The following is a 17,677-nucleotide window of genomic DNA, read 5'->3' as shown; positions in this document are numbered from 1 at the left end:
ACGTTGTTCTATGTGCGGTGTGTAGTGAAGATACGCCGACACACCATACTATGTCGTCACCTTGTCTTTTGACAGCTGCTTGGGACACTTGAGTCTTATTAAGTCAGCTGTCGTGTCTGTTTGGCAGCAGGCGTCATACATTTTTGTTGTTGTTGTTGCGTGGTCCAATGTTTTTGTTTTTGTACTTTTACCCCTTTTTCGTGATATCCTATTGGTAGTTACAGTCTTGTCTCATCGTTGCAACTCCCGCACGGACTCGGGAGAGGCGAAGGTCGGGAGCTGTGCGTCCTCCGAAATACGACCCAAGCAAGCCGCACCGCTTCTTGACACAATGCCCATCTAACCCGGAAAGCAGCCACACCAATGTGTCGCAGGAAACACCGTACACCTGGCGACCGTGTCAACGTGTACTGTTCCTGACCCGCGACAGGAGTCTCTAGAGCGCGATGGGACGTGTACATCCCTGCCTGCCAAACCTTCCCCTAACCCGGATGACGCTGGGCCAATTGTGTGCCGCCCCATGGGTCTCTCGGTCGCGGTCGGCTGCAGCAGAGCCTGGACTTGAACCAGAATCTCTAGTGGCACAGCTAGCACTGAGATGCAGTGCCTTAGACCACTGCACCACTCGGGAGGCCCGCGTCGTCCAATGTTTTAACAAAGAATGAGTCTATTCTTTCCCAGAATCCCTTTCCCTTAAAGACATTCTTATTCAGAATGTCATGTATGTAATCTGTGTTTCTGCAAACTGTGTAAGCGTTCCACTTTGTGGACACCTTCACCTACTTGGAGAGTGTCACTCTTCAGTTCTACCCATGCCTACTCATCTACTATGAAATGATAGAGAGGCTCTTGTCTGTCAGTGACACCACATGTCATAATGGCTCTGAAACATACATTGGTGTGAAATGAAGTAGCCAGCTAGAATAGAACAGGGAAGCTCTGTGAGAGGAGAGCATGTGAACACACCCCGACCTTCCACACCCCTGCAGAAACAACCTTGGAGTTTAAAGAATCTCTTCTCAAACAACGTCCAATGCACGGTCCACCTGCTAGTGAACTGAACGCAGAGGCAGGATTTATACTCTGTTGTCACTCCCAGAGTCATAATTGTGAGAAAGATGCCATTTTATTTACAGAGTGGCATCACTTTTACTGAAATTGTGAAATTTCACCTTGTTCTTGTACCCCGTTTTATTGTTGTGGAAATATGAGTGGGAAGGGGATGGGGGATGGATGTGAAGTTTTGGCACAAGCTGCTCTGTCTGTGTGTGTGTGTGTGTGTGTGTGTGTGTGTGTGTGTGTGTGTGTGTGTGTGTGTGTGTGTGTGTGTGTGTGTGTGTGTGTGTGTGTGTGTGTGTGTGTGTGTCTGTGTGTCTGTGTGTCTGTGTGTGTGTGTGTGTGTGTGTGTGTGTGTGTGTGTGTGTGTGTGTGTGTGTGTGTGTGTGTGTGTGCGTGTGTGCGTGTGTGTGTGTGTGTGTGCGTGTGTGTGTGCGTGTGAGATTCGCCTATTTACTGATGATGAAAAGCCACTTTAATGTACATAGATTGTTATTGATTACATGTGATTCTGATGGTAGTAAAGTGCATACAGTGACCATATGACATGAATGTAATTGCATTTGTAAGAATGACACGATTGCATTTTTTGTTCCAATCACCGGTAATAGACCCAAATTATGGCATCACAATGCAGTCATACACAGTTTACTTTCTCACAGTTGAAGGGGACCTGAATATCTGGTAGGATGCTCATTGTGGTAAATTCAAAATCACATTGACCTTCGATTTGACCTTTCAATGGCTAATCTGAATCCTAGTCAGTCAGAGACGTATAGCAACAAACACAAAGTGGCAGAATTCACTCTTTGTGCCATTCAGAAATAATCAGGATCCACCAACAGAACACATTATTTGGGGGCCACAGCTGCCTGGAATCTGGAATGGTAACTGTGGCATTTTAATGCACAGTTGATTCTGAGGAATATGGCAAATGCTAATTTGTGGCGCGATAAGATGAATCGAGACATCCCTTTAGCCCCATTTGACTCAGTGGAGGAAATGAATCATGAATGTTTGTTAAGTATGACAATCTAACGGGGCCAGATCTACATGCTCCCAGACTGGAGAGAGAGGGAGATAAAACCCGGCGCAGACGCCCAGGAAAACTGCCAGATTCTGTAATGATGGGAATTTATTGGCAGTTAAAGAGACAGTGGCAAGGCTTATTCACTAATAAGCTCCCTCCATTGGAGAGCTCCACTGCATAGTGTTGGTGGGGGGTTTGCCCGTATCTCTGGGAGATGTATGATGTATTCTCTGTAATGGTTCTTCTGAGAGCAGAGACAGACGTCTTACAGCTATGTTTGACTTTGGTGGAGACAGTGTCTTTTTGGAATGGCTGATCACGACACGGTATTTACTGTATCAACAACCTCCTTTAAACACGAATGACCTTCTGTCTTTTGCCTTTGACTAGATTTAGCTAGTTTATCTTCATTAGAAAGCGATGTGATCTTGATAGCAGTTTGGTTATCATGTCAACCTTGAGACTAACGTAGATCTATGGTCGAACCCAATCCTAAATCCTAACCTTAACCTAACGCATCCTAAGGTGGTTTAAACATACAGTAACCATCTGCTTTACTGACATCATTCAAACATCATCATTCTCCATGCTACAATAAGACCTTGTAGAGGGAGTAGCAACCTGTCTGTTGGCTGGCTGGCCAGATTAGGCGGCTCTGAGCTCCTTAAAGTCGCACGCGAACCAGATTGACATTTTCAAGGGCTTCCTTGGCAGAGACAATGCTAAAAGGGAGAGAAAAAGCCAATATGACTTTGTTCCTACCTTGCTGGAGGAGTTGTTTGTGTAAATCGCCTATAAGCTTATTGACCTGGATGTGTGGCACCCGACTGTGTGTGACTGTGATTTGGCTGGAGAGGTTGTCCTTTGATGAAGCAGCGATAGGGAGGCCTGATTCTAACAGCTCACTGACACATGCCCGCAAACTCTGCCCTAACATACAATGTGCTCGGTACCCTACCCCATGCTACCCTATCCTACCCTACCCCATGCTACCCTACCCCATGCCCCCTTTCCCTACCCCATGCTCCCCTACCTCATGCTCCCCTGCCCCATGCAACCCTATCCTACACCATGCTCCCCTACCATACCCCAATCTACCCTACCCTACCCCATCCTACCCTACCCTACCCCATGCCACCCTACCCCATTCCACCCCATCCTACACGACCTACCCTACCCCATGCTACCCTATCCTACCCTACCCCATGCTACCCATTCCTACCCTACCCCGTGCTACCCTACCCCATGCCTACACTACCCCATGCTACCCCAACCTACCCTGTACTATCCTACCCCATACTACCCCACCCTACCCCATAATACCCTACACCATGCTACCCCATAATACCCTACCCTACCCCATACTACCCTACCCTACCCCATTCTACCCTACCCTACACCATGCCACCCTACCCCATTCTACCCTACCCTACCCCATTCTACCCTACCCCATTCTACCTTACCCTACGCATGCTACCCCATGCTACCCTACCCCATACTACCCTACCCTAACCCCATGCTAAACTACCCTACCACATACTACCTAACCCTACCCCATACTAGCCTACCCTACCGCATGCTACCCTACCCTACACCATGCTACCCTACCCTACCCCATTCTACCCTACCCTTCACCATGCTACCCCATAATACCCTACCCTACCCCATACTACCCTACCCTACCCCATTCTACCCTACCCCATGCTACCCTACCCCATTCTACCCTACCCTACACCATGCTACCCTACCCTACCCCATTCTACCCTACCCCATTCTACCCTACCCTACGCATGCTACCCCATGCTACCCTACCCCATACTACCCCATACTACCCTACCCTAACCCCATGCTAAACTACCCTACCACATACTACCTAACCCTACCCCATACTAGCCTACCCTACCACATGCTACCCTACCCTACCTTTTGCTACCCTACCCCATGCTACCCTACACCATACTACCCCATACTACCCTACCCCATGCCACCGTACCCCAATACTACCCTACCCTACCCCATTCTACCCTACCCCATACTACCCTACCCCATTCTAACCCACCATATCCCATTTTACCCTACCCCATTCTACCCTAACCTACCCCATTCTACCCTACCATCCCCCTTTATACCCTACCCTACCCCATTCTACCCTACCCTACCCCATGCTACCTTACCCCATACTACCCTACCCCATTCTACCCTACCCCATTCTAACCTACCCTACCCCATTTACCCTACCCCATTCTAACTTACCCTACCCCATTCTACCCTACCCTACCCCATTCTACTCTACCCTACCCCATTCTACTCTACCCTACCCTACCCCATGCTACCCTACCCCATACCACCCTACCATACCCCATTCTACCCTACCCTACCCCATGCTACCCTACCCCATGCTACCCTACCCCATGCCACCCTACCATACCCCATTCCACCCTACCCTACCCCATGCTACCCTACCCCATGCCACCCTACCATACCCCATTCTACCCTACCCTACCCCATGCTACCCTACCCCATGCCACCCTACCATACCCCATTCTACCCTACCCTACCCCATGCTACCCTACCCCATGCCACCCTACCATACCCCATGCTACCCTACCATACCCCATGCTACCCTACCATACCCCATTCTACCCTACCATACCCCATTCTACCCTACCATACCCCATTCTACCCTACCATACCCCATGCTACCCTACCCCATGCCACCCTACCATACCCCATTCTACCCTACCATACCCCATGCTACCCTACCATACCCCATTCTACCCTACCATACCCCATGCTACCCTACCCCATGCCACCCTACCATACCCCATTCTACCCTACCCTACCCCATACTCTTCACTTCACCTTTTTCCATTCTCACTCTCAGATACATTCTTTTTCTCATTCACCCCTAAATGTCTTCATTTAATTGCACAAGGAAAGAGTTTTAGCCAGCGGTAGGTTATTGTGACATAGACTATAATGTAGATCATTGACAATCTGTATCCTTTGATAACACGGCAAGAAAGCAGTGAAATCAAACACAGCCCCCTCTGAATGAAACAGAATGCTTTAATAGTCTGTTCGTATGGCAAAAAGGTTTTGAGATAGCTCATGCACATTGAAATCACAAAGAGGCTGTATGTATCCCTGTATCTTTATCATACTGTAGCCTACATACTGCTACAACATGTTCCTCCTCGCTGGTTTCCTGTGCAACATTCGCTAGAGAGGGAACTTCATCAAGCCCAGTATTTGCCTGTGACATTGTTCATCTCTGTGATGTTGCCTGGGCGATTGTGTTTAAAATGCATTGCAAACGGTGGTTAGGTAGAAGGCAGCAGGGAATCTGTAATCACTGCTTAATTAAGGAATCATCTTGTAGCTTCATTTCCTGAGCTGTAATTAAACACTTCCAATACGTTTCATTGCAGGGCTTAACATGTTCGCCTGAGATCAAGGTACTGCCTTTAATGTTATCTCACCCGGCTTCTTTAAACTCGCTCCACTGAAAGGAACTGTTGATATTCGCCCTTTGTTATCCTCGTCATAACGCCTAGTGATCCCCAGTATGCTAAAGAGCGTCTCCAGCTAACTGTACTCCAGGCCCCCAACAGTAAATAGCGATGCGGATTCAGAGAGTGGGCTCACTGATAATACCTACTGGGAAGGAAGGAAAGGGGGAGAATTTCGCCATCCCAAGCAGACACTTGCATAAGCTAAACTGGGTCACTGTGACCTCATGTTACTGTTAGTAGGACAGTGCTGCAGACTTCCTTCACTTGGACTTTTTTTTCTCTCTCACACAGAGAGGCAGGAAGCTGCTATCCTTTTGGCAGTGTTTGTTGCCTTCTTTGAAGTGAGCCATGTGTGTAGAAAGCCAAACAAGCGTAGTGAGTGTTGGTTGATCTGAAGATGAACCCAGGATGAACACAATGTTAAGGCCTTATTCTGGACTGTATAGACGTGTCCGATATGACACTCTATTTACCTTATAGTACACTACTTTTAGCCAGAGCCAGTAGTAGTAGTAGTCACAGTACCTAAATCCATCCCTCTGCTTCCTTCAATGAAGTATAATAATAACCCATCAACGCCCTTGGACATAGTCTGTAGGTTTAACACATCAAAGCAACGGGAAAGATGATGTGACCAGATAGAACTAAGTGTCCCCTCCACTAAGGACAAGCCTAACACCAGCAGTACAGCTCAGAGACTGTAGACAGGGCTGGGGACATTTTTACATTCTAATCATTTTGCAGGCGGTCTTATCCAACAGTCTCCCCCCACTGTGCTAGTGTTTTTAGCCACGTATATTGGGTTTAGAGCAAGACAAGGGGTTTGATATAGAACAACTTAATTATCTGGGTCTATATAGTGGACTTGGACATGCAAAACAGAAGAGGTTTTCAAGGAAAATCTACGGTGCTGGTAAGTAGCATTCCCATCACAGTGGTTGCTGTGGCTGTGTAGTGCTGTATGTTCAACAAGGCATTTAAATATTCCCCCCCCCCCCCATCTCCTTCTCTCCTCTCTCCCTGTCTAGCTCTCTCCCTCTCTCTCTTTCTGAGCCTCAGCCCTGAGACTGTAAATCTGCTAGAACACACATTCTCCCTCCCCCACAATAGATCAAACAGTAATAAATAGCCACCTTCCTCTCTCTCTCACTCTCTTTTTTCTTGCTCTCCCAACTTTTTTGCTCCTCCTTCCTTCCTGCTAAACATGGGCTTCCTCCTGTATGGTAACTCCTGGGAACTCTGCTAGATAACAGTGTTACAGCTGCACCAGCCTCTGGTCCCACAGTTACACACACTTGATACTTCTTGCAATTCAATGCATTGTACTGGACTATTACATAGTAACAATAAGACCATGTATTCAAAGCTGGGGTGACATTGAGTAATGTTAAGAAAATTGTATATATAGCTAATATAACCATTTATTTATTGTTTTGAGCTATAGACCTTTAACATGAGTTACAGTACCTTCAAAAAGTTTTCACACCCCTTGACTTTTTCCACATTTTGTTGTATTATAGCCTGGATGTAATATTTATTAAACTGAGAGTTTGTGTCACTGGCCACACAATACCCAAAATTAATTAATAATGAAAGCTGAAATGTTGAGTCAATAACTATTCAAGTAATTTGTTATGGCAAGCCTAAATAAGTTCAGGAGTAAAAATGTGCTTAACAAGTCACACAATAAGTTGAATGGACTCACTCTGTGTGCAATAATAGTGTTTAACATGAGTTTTGAATGACGACATCGTCTCTGTACCCCACATACACAATTATCTGTAAGGCCCCTCAGTTGAGCAGTGAATTTCAAACACAGATTCAACCACAAATACGAGAGATGTTTTCCAATGCCTCGCAAAGAAGGGCACATATTGGTAGATGGGTAAAAATTTAAAAAGCATCCCTTTGAGCATGGTGAAATTATGAATGACACTTTGGATGGTTTATCAATACACCTAGTTACTACAAAGATAGTGACATCCTTCCTAACTCCGAGAGGAAGGAAACCGCTCAGGGATTTCACCATGAGGCCAATGGTGACATTAAAACAGTTTAAAGGCTGTGATAGGGAGGATGGATCAACAACATTGTAGTTACTTCACAATGCTAACGTAAATAACAGAGAAGACTGTACAGAATACATATATTCCAAAACATTCATCCTGTTTGTAATAATTAAAGTAAAACCGCAAAAAAATTGGCAAAGAAATTAACTCTATGTCCTGAATACAAAGCGTAATGTTATGGAAAATCCAACACAACACATCACTGAGTACCATTCTCCTTATTTTCAAGCATGGTGATGGCTGCATCATGTTATGGGTATGTTTGTCATCGGTAGCGCTGAGCAATTCATCTAAATGTTGGTTCTTTTTTGTTTTTTAAACAACTCATTTATGGACATTGGTTCAATTATTTGAGTTCCATTTCATTCATTTTTTTTTCTGTGAGCTCATTGCGCTTCAGTTTCTCTAGAGATAAATCAGATCATGCCCGAACTGTGCGATGTAGTAGGGAGTTGTAGTTTCCAACAGGATAATGGTGTACATAGTTTAGCACAGATAACTTGATAATTACCCACAATTACCATAATCCATTGCGCTCCTACGTGTCCGGTCTGTTTCTTCTACGCCTGCTATATAAGAGACAGAAGAATGCTCGATTCAGGTGGGATACTTAGAGAGCAGTTGCTTCGAGAGGTATATAAGAGACAGAAGAATGCTCGATTCAGGTGGGATACTTAGAGAGCAGTTGCTTCGAGAGGTATATAAGAGACAGAAGAATGCTCGATTCAGGTGGGATACTTAGAGAGCAGTTGCTTCGAGAGGTATATAAGAGACAGAAGAATGCTCGATTCAGGTGGGATACTTAGAGAGCAGTTGCTTTGTGATGTATTTTTACCTGAAAATACATGTTCTAAGTAATTGGTAGTTGGTATTCAGCAGTCATAAAAGGATGCTTTATTTACTTTGAAGAACAAGTAAAATAGTGTTTTTGGCAGACAGCATAGGCAGCAGCTCTATAGAGATGAGATGACTTGGAATGAAATAATAAAGTCATTGAATAAAACAAATGTAATATACACAACAACTCAAATATTTTATTAAAGTAAGGCCATTTTAATAACTGAAGCAGTAATGAGCAGTCACTATCATCATGCGACTCGGATGAATAGTTTTATTCTTTGTTGTTACCGCATTCAACCTCCATAATGCATAGTGCATTTCATGTTACAAAAAATGTATTGAAAACATCATTGAAAATCGTGATTGTTTTCTGAAAAATCGAACCAAAACCGAATCGACCTCAAAAAGAACTAATCGTTCAGCACTAGTCATCTACAAAGGCCAGGGAGATTTTTAGGATAGAAATATATGGAATAGAGCTAAGCCCAGGCAAAATCCTAGAGGAAAACCTGGTTCAGTCTGCTTTCCATCAGACACTGGGAGACAAATTAATCTTTCAGCAGGGCAATCACCTAAAACACAAGACCAAATCTACACTGGAGTTGCTTACCAAGAGGACAGTGAATGGCCTGTAGTAGTTATGGTTTTGACTAAAATCAGCTTGAAAATCTATGGCAAGAATGGCTGTCTAGCAATGATGAACAACCAGCTTGACAGAGCTTGAAGAAACGTTTTAAGAATAATGAGTAAATATCATAGAATCCAGGTGTGCAAAGCTCTTAGAGACGTACCCAGAAAGACTCACAGCTGTAATGGCTGCCAAAGGTGATTCTAACATGTATTGACTTTGGGGTGTGAATACTTATGTAAATGAGACATTGCTCTAATTCATTATTGACTTCAGGCTGCAACACAACAACATGTGGAAGTCCACAGGTATGAATACTTTCTGAAGGCCCTGATAACAGTTGTTTAAACTGTATTATATGGGTGCTCCTCGATCAAACGTGGTCTGGTAACAATATGATTCAACTGTGAGTGATGTCACTAAACATGACCGATCTGTGTGTCCCATGTCCCCGTCTGTCTACAGGTGAAGAAGATGGCAGTGGAGAAGCAGGGGAGTCAGACATGGATGGGCAGAGTGAGAAGACCAGACACCCAGCTATAGGACCAGAGGATTGGGATGGACCAAGTAAGTTTACGTAATTTCTCTCTCTCTCTGATGGTTGTCGTCTGGTTGTCCGGCACAAATCTGACATCCCTCAACCAGAAAGCCATATTTCAACCAGGAAGTGACTTTTTTTAATGACATCTAATGACATATTTTGCCCGCTGGGAATGGAATGAACCTACTAGAGAGGGAAAGAGCAAAGCACATGAGATATAAACCGCAAAAGTCTCTAAAGTTGGGATAAAATGTGGTTCCTAACAACAATAGATGAAAAACTGGGAAAAGTGATGTGGGGAGCTGAATGAGTATATTATCATTAATATAAGTTAACTTACCAGTGTTGAATGGGTGGGTGAAATTGCTTTGCTCTTAATCTTATGGTATATGTGCTTGAACATAGAATGAAACCCCGGAAGAAAGCTTAGAATGAATTTTTTTTACTATATTTATTTTCTCTTTGAACATCTCATTTTACCATGCAGACTCCCCTTGCTGTTCTTCACAAGAGTTTCGAAAAAATGGTTGTATCTTGTTTTTTTGTTCATCTTAAAAGTCACTTCATCAAAGTGATGGATAATACGTGGAACAAGATAGCAACACAGCAATTACTGTTGAGGGTGTTACATCCACATTGCTGAACACACACAATATGATTCCCTTCTAATGCGTATGACCTATTGCAGCAGGTACATCCGTTTATAGAAGTGTGATTTGGACAAGTTGTGCTGGTGCTGAAGCCCCCTGCAGTGTGTATTTTATACTGACAGTGAATCAGTGTTATCGGCCCCTATCAGATAATGCATTTATCATTACATTTTACATTTGCATTTAAATCTGAGGAAGGAAATGAGCATTGCTGGTTAAAGATTAGAGAGGCTGACAGTAATAAAACATCACTGTGATCAGTCAGGAGACAGGGCTGAGGGGGTCAGCGCTCAACTATGGGGGCCACCATGACAAAAAGACAGCAGGCGAAGAGAAGGCCCTTTGGGCCGGGGGAAAACGCTGAGCTTAAAAATACTGCTGTCTTTGAAAGGGAGATAGGATGGGATGGGAGCTCTGACTGGCTGTAATTATTCACCGATCTCTCTCTGTCTCTATTCTCTCTCTCTCTCGCTCTCTGGACATCTCTCTTTCTCTCGCTCTCTCTCTGTCCTTAGCCGTCAGAATATTGAGAATTACAGACTCATAACAGAACACTGACTGCTGGACTGACTGGGGGTTGGGGGTGTTCAATACGGAGAAAACGTTTCTCCTACCTAACTGAACTACCTGACTGAACTTGTCCAATACTAATAGAGATTTCAGTTTACCGTTGGCAAACATTTTGATACAGTGTGCCCTAATGAACATGACCCTGTATTGTCTGCCTCATACTTAAGAGTTTCTTTCAAACTCTAACTCCAGAAACATGACTTCAGATGAGATAGCAGTATTGTCTCACGGAACCCTCCTACATACAGGCATGTATGGTATGGTATGTATGGTACCTGGTCAAAGCCCCAAGGACCCATACTCATATATGTTAGTATATCATCATTACTACACTTAAGGTGCACTCCCTCAGTTCCAGGTAGTCTCATTAGTATTTCTTTACATCCTTTATGATCTACTAGTCCATGAGAGAGACATAGTTTCAGAGCCGGATGTGGCTGGCACTCCCTCTGTTGTCTTTGTGGGCAGTGGGCGAGAAAGGAATCTTTGAGCATAATAATGCCATTCACTATCCCATCACGCCTGCCATGAAAGGTCATTTCCCTTTTTAATTTTTCCCATTGTGTTGGAAAAGTCAGATGGGCATGTTATAATTTGAATAAAGAGGGAAATCAGACAATCAGATACGAACATTTTGAAATTACATGGCTTCCTGTTCAAAGAGATTAAAAGCAAATGTATTTAGTTTGAGACTGTCTACGCTGTAATCTCTTTGTAAATGTTCAGATAGTGGTAGCATTCAAACTCTTTGTTACTTCTTGGCTTAAGTTTAAGCAGGTGCGATAAAGATCAGCACCGGATCATTTTGAATCACTCAGTGTGTGTCTGAATAGGATGTATAATGGCTGTTGCGTCCTCACCTGTCTTTGGTGCTCCTATTCAACCACCCTGGACATTTTCCTCTGTCGATAAAATGACTAAAGCAGCTAACAGTACATTCTCTAATTGATCTTTTCATCTTTATGTACCGTCTAAATGTTGTAATATAGTCGTTTAGAAGACTCTTTTATCCAAAGTTACTTACAGAACAGTTGACACGGACAGTGACACGTTTATGTGGCCCTTGTAGGAATCGAACCCACAACCTTGGTGTTTCCAGCACCATGCTAACCCACAGCCATTGGAACTACTACTTTTCCAGTGTTCCTTCCTGTATAGTATGACAGTAGAACCATGTGACTCATTAATCTGATGGGTATTCTGCCTCTGAAGTCAGTTCTCTCATAGAACAGAGAACACCCAGGGAGTTCTCAATATAACCATGTCATCCCTGAAGCAATCAGCACAGAGATCTTCTGTTTCATGTTCATTTGGCGTCATGGATATTTGAAATCCATGTATAATGATGGGAGATAACCCTGACTGTGAAGTACTGCTATTCTTCACTCATTCCCATGGACTACTTTGTCTCCGATACAGATCTGTCGCTGTTCCTCAAGGCTAAATGAGAGTGGGTTTTAGCTAGCGTTAGCTTCTAATGAACTTCTGCACATTCTAATCTACTGGTCTGCTCTTATGAGCCACACCCCCGTGAAAAGACAAGGAAACTCAGTTAGCTTCACAGGAGGCTCTCTCGTTGCTTCTCGTGTGGTTTTGTCTCGATACTGCACAGAGTAAAACGTTCTCCCTACGTTTGTAGGAATGCAGTTGTTAGCTTGGGCTTACATGGCTGATTAAGCAGACACTGTGATGTATATCTGTAAACATAATGTAATCTTCCATCTCAGTGTTAGCATGATACCATGTCATTGTACTGTTCAAATAAACTAAACAACACGCTGCCTCTATTTGTACTAAGTAAGATACATCTGACAAACAGTCTTACTTGAAGATAATGTGTCCAAGATTGCACCAGCAGCTGGGTGAGAAGGTTTGTGAAGGAAACAGGGGCAGGGAAGGAGAAGGGAGGAGAGCACTAAACACAAACAAGTGAGCGGAAGTGATGATCACCTTGCCCATAATTCTTTCTGCTTGACTGGTCCTGAACGGGCACAGCCCTGTCCACCTACCCTTCGCTCTGTGCCAGCTGGGCATGAGCCACGGTCGGACAGGTTGGGGTCAGCTGAAGGAGTGGCCCTCCGAGACAATGTCCGACGGTCAGACAGGAACAGAGCCCTCCCCTATCCACCCACCCCCTTCATCTCCCGCCGGCCTCCATCCCCTTCATCAAGTCATCAAAAGCTGTACGGCAAAACATGTCTGTCCTCAGATGAAGACTCCAGTAGTCTCACAGTTTTTACTCCAGCCCACCTTTGAGTGTGTGCTGATGGCGATGTTTCAGGTTTTATGCACATATGTCACGCGAGGAGAATTTGTAGAGCAGATGGCCACGATACCGTGGCAGGTGCATCGACAAATGTTTGCCATCGCTGTGCTGCTATTTATATCACTGTGAAACACAGTCACAAATGTTTGAGGACGGAGGAATGGACAGAGGGACCACTGGCCCTCTTTGTTGAGAGTCAGAATGAACCAAACGAATGAAACCAAAACAAACAGATTAGGGTTGACAGATGTAGGATCTTAATTTGAGTATACCGATCCTACATCGGTGTACTCCAGACGATAATGACCTGAATGCCGATACAGTATAATACAGCAGATACAGTATAATACAGCAGATGCAGTATAATACAGCAGATGCAGTATAATAGAGCAGATACAGTATAATACAGCAGATACAGTATAATACAGCAGATACAGTATAATACAGCAGATGCAGTATAATAGAGCAGATACAGTATAATACAGCAGATACAGTATAATACAGCAGATACGTATAATACAGCAGATGCAGTGTAGTAGGATTGTTGTCCAAATGGGATATAAAAAAAGCTATGAATTCCCCCGTACACCTTCATGTTTGTGGCGACATAATTATAGCACACTATGAGATAACTGTGAGACGACCCCAGTCCGCAGGCTGGGGCAGCACACTGCCTATACAGACCCTTGTCATCACACCTCTAGAAGACTCCATCCTGAACACACAAACACTGTTAATGAGAGTTCTTCTGGCACCTGACAAGTTCTGCACGGCAACAGTGCATTTTTAATTCTGACTCTGAAGTCCATTAATTGAGGATGTGGTAAGGAAGGAGGGAGGAAGGGGTGCTGGAATGAGAGAAAGAGACAAACTCAGTGCACAGATGCAGATTAGGGCTGCAGAAGATGAGGGGTAAAAGGGATTTAATGCTAGGATGGATTAGAGAAATCCTTGTAACAATGTTAAATAATTATAGTTCCAGTCGAGATCAAAGCACCATTGATTGAACCCCTCAAGCCTTCAGCACACAGAGTCTTGGAAAGCAGAGATTGGTAAACTAGTGCTCAGACCACTCCGACTGCTCCGGTTAAATTGGATTGGAAATATTAGGATGTAGATGAATCCTTCAGGAGGAGTTTGCAGAGCTTTTGAATGCCGGAAATGTAGCTCGCAAAACCCATTTGAATGGTTTGATACAGATGTAGGATCTTAATTTGACCCAGTTAACTACAGCAGGAAAATAATCCTGCAGCAACAGGAAATGTGAATTATCATGGGATTAGAATTAATGAACATTATTGTAGAGGTTGATACGTTTTTCTTAAAGGAAAATCAAGTCTGACATTTCAAAATGGAAATTACAAACTTCAGAAGCCTTTTTAAACCTCAAATACATGACAAGTTTTACATTTCCTGCATTGCAGGACAATTCTCCTGCAACAGGGTATTAAAATGAAGATCATATGTCTGTAGAACTGCCTGTCTGGGCAGAATGATCATAAGACCAGGGTGTAGCAACCAACTTGTCTGTAGAACTGCCTGTCTGGACACAATGATCATAAGACCAGGGTGTAGCAACCACCTTGTCTGTAGAACTGCCTGTCTGGGCAGAATGATCATAAGACCAGGGTGTAGCAACCACCTCATCTGTAGAACTGCCTGTCTGGACACAATGATCATAAGACCAGGGTGAAGCAACCACCTCACCTGTAGAACTGCCTGTCTGGGCAGAATGATCATAAGACCAGGGTGAAGCAACCACCTCGTCTGTAGAACTGCCTGTCTGGGCAGAATGATCATAAGACCAGGGTGTAGCAACCACCTCGTCTGTAGAACTGCCTTTCTGGGCAGAATGATCATAAGACCAGGGTGTAGCAACCACCTCGTCTGTAGAACTGCCTGTCTGGGCAGAATGGTCATAAGACCAGGGTGTAGCAACCAACTTGTCTGTAGAACTGCCTGTCTGGGCAGAATGATCATAAGACCAGGGTGTAGCAACCAACTTGTCTGTAGAACTGCCTGTCTGGGCAGAATGATCATAAGACCAGGGTGTAGCAACCACCTCATCGGATAGATACATACAGTACCTAAAGCATTTTAAGTAGACTTACAGACGTAGTCTGGACTTTTATTTCAGCAAAGTAGAAAACTGAGGAGACTCGTTCAAGTTGTTTATACATTTTTTCCTCAAATCAACATATTTGGACGTGCATCATAGCGATTCTCTCTCAAAGGGATGTTTTATATTTCCCAGTGGTTTTATTCAAAGCTTTTTATCAAGTATAGGAAAAATAATGATGAGATTTCAGATGAAACTCTGAAGAACAGCTAGGAACTTTAGGAATGAAAACATGGAAACTAAACTGCAATCTCAGCACTCATTTTCACATCAAGGTTTTTCTGAAATTGTGGGCCATCCCTGGCCCAGAGCATGCCGTGAATGTGTGGTGAACATCTAACCTGGTACTCCACACTGCAAAATAGAAACTTGCTATGCTCTCCCTACTTCACACTACATGCACTTCCTTACACACACACACACACACACACACACACACTAACACACACACACACACACACACACACACACACACACACCATGAAAAGAATGTTTGATTGTGTTGATTAAATATGCAACAAGAGATTAGAGAAATCTCTTCACTCATATGCTGCATTTTTTTCATGCAAATGTACTCACTGATCCGATATACTGTACTAAGAGGCTTTATGGCAAAACTTCATGGCTGTTAGTTATATCATCTAAAATAGGACTGAATTAAATTGCTGTTAATATCATTCTAGGTATTTTGAGTAATAGTTTTCTTATGTACAGTATGTTGGCTGCAACAGTGTCCTTAAAATAGTCAATAGATATAGATTCTATCGATCGTCACATTTTTCAAGATAATCACTATATCATTGGAAAATCACATCTTCATTTTTCTTATTTCATGACAGAATTCAATGAGAATGAAAGCTGTTGAGGTAAATATGAAGCTGAACACAGTTTCTGGCAGTGATTCTGCCCTGGGGGACTTAGTTCTCAATGCTGCATTCTTTCTTTAACACTCTGAATATGTTTGTTCTGCAATGATTACACCCTCTGAGTCTTCCACTTATTTGGAGAAGTATCACTTAATCGGGTGAATATGTGATTTGTGTATTTAAAATGTGCTTAGAGATGTTTCGTGCAAGTTATTTGAGAGAATGTTAGACTATGAGTAACTCAACTTAAACTTACAGGAAGTTGAATCCCTTTGCACTCCATAGGATTTCATTTTGCTGTAAATATATAAACTATATTTGTCTGTCTTTCTCAGTGCTGCTCCTCCAGGATTCATTGAGAGTTCAACAGAATCTTACTGAGTAGCTGCTCTGGGTCATATTTTATGTACATATATTTGCGCTATTTATGGTAACTTTTTGTTTAAATTCAGTTTGAAAACAGAGCACCTCAAGTCATCATTGCATATGGTTTGGCTGTGGGAATGTAAATCTTAAGCTTCACCCTCTCTCTCTCTCTCTCTCTCTCTCTCTCTCTCTCTCTCTCTCTCTCTGTCTCTCTCCTCTCTCTCTCTCTCTCTCTCTCTGTCTCTCTCTGTCTCTCTCTGTCTCTCTCTCTCTCTGTCTCTCTCTGTCTCTCTCTCTCTCTCTCTCTCTCTGTCTCTCTCTCTCTCTCTCTCTCTCTCTCTCCCTCTCTCTCTCTCTCTCTCTCTCTCTCTCTCTCTCTCTCTCTCTCTCTCTCTCTCTCTCTCCCCTCTCTCTCTCTCTCTCTCACTCACTCACTCACTCACTCTCTCACACACACACACACACACACACACACACACACACACACACACACACACACACACACACACACACACACACACAAGGTATTGATATCAGAGCAGTGGCCCTGCCTCTCAGACAGTGTGTGTGGTGATGAACAGCTGTGTCCGACTTGGCCTCCTGGTCACGCCAATTCCAGCTGGGTTTTGTGTGAAGTTGGGGGGGGGGCGGGCACTGGTTGTCAACTGAATTAAAATACCAAATAATAGTAATAATAATGATAATAAAAAGTTAATAAAAAAACGCATGTTCCTTCCTGATTGTGAGTGTTGTGGTATTCAATTATGCAATTTTCATTGGCATATTAATCATCTTTTCAACAAACAAGCCGGCGTTAATTAAAGCAAAGCTTGGATAAAGACGTGTTGCCGGATCATCACTCCGTTTATCACCGTGCACAGACCCGCAGTTAAGTCAATTCTGGCTGTGAGATGAATTTCAATGTTCTCCTCGCTTTTTCCTGTGTGTGTGTGTGTGTGTGTGTGTGTGTGTGTGTGTGTGTGTGTGTGTGTGTGTGTGTGTGTGTGTGTGTGTGTGTGTGTGTGTGTGTGGTTTCTCACTTGTTTGTGCCATTGTCTTGAGGGAGGGCCAGTAACACTGCATGTCAGAGTGGGAGAGGCTGAATATGTTAGTTGTGACTCATTTAAAGTTGTCTTGGTTACCTATTTATTGGAAAGAATG

The 17,677-nt window shown here is 43.6% G+C and overlaps 1 protein-coding gene across 1 annotated transcript in view; it reads left to right on the top strand.

Annotated features, from left to right (window-relative positions):
* LOC139391251 (zinc finger protein ZFPM2-like) overlaps nt 1-17,677 on the top strand; it is a 202,561-nt gene that overhangs the window by 81,535 nt on the left and 103,349 nt on the right. Inside the window, exon 3 of the mRNA XM_071138907.1 lies at nt 9,604-9,705. Coding sequence (XP_070995008.1) covers nt 9,604-9,705 — 102 coding nt within the window. The remainder of the gene's footprint in view (nt 1-9,603; nt 9,706-17,677) is intronic.

The sequence above is a fragment of the Oncorhynchus clarkii genome, chromosome 3 (genome assembly GCF_045791955.1).
Source record: "Oncorhynchus clarkii lewisi isolate Uvic-CL-2024 chromosome 3, UVic_Ocla_1.0, whole genome shotgun sequence".
Taxonomy (NCBI): Eukaryota; Metazoa; Chordata; class Actinopteri; order Salmoniformes; family Salmonidae; genus Oncorhynchus; species Oncorhynchus clarkii.
The sequence above is the reverse complement of the archived record's forward strand: the minus strand, read 5'-3'. Positions and strand labels throughout refer to the sequence as shown.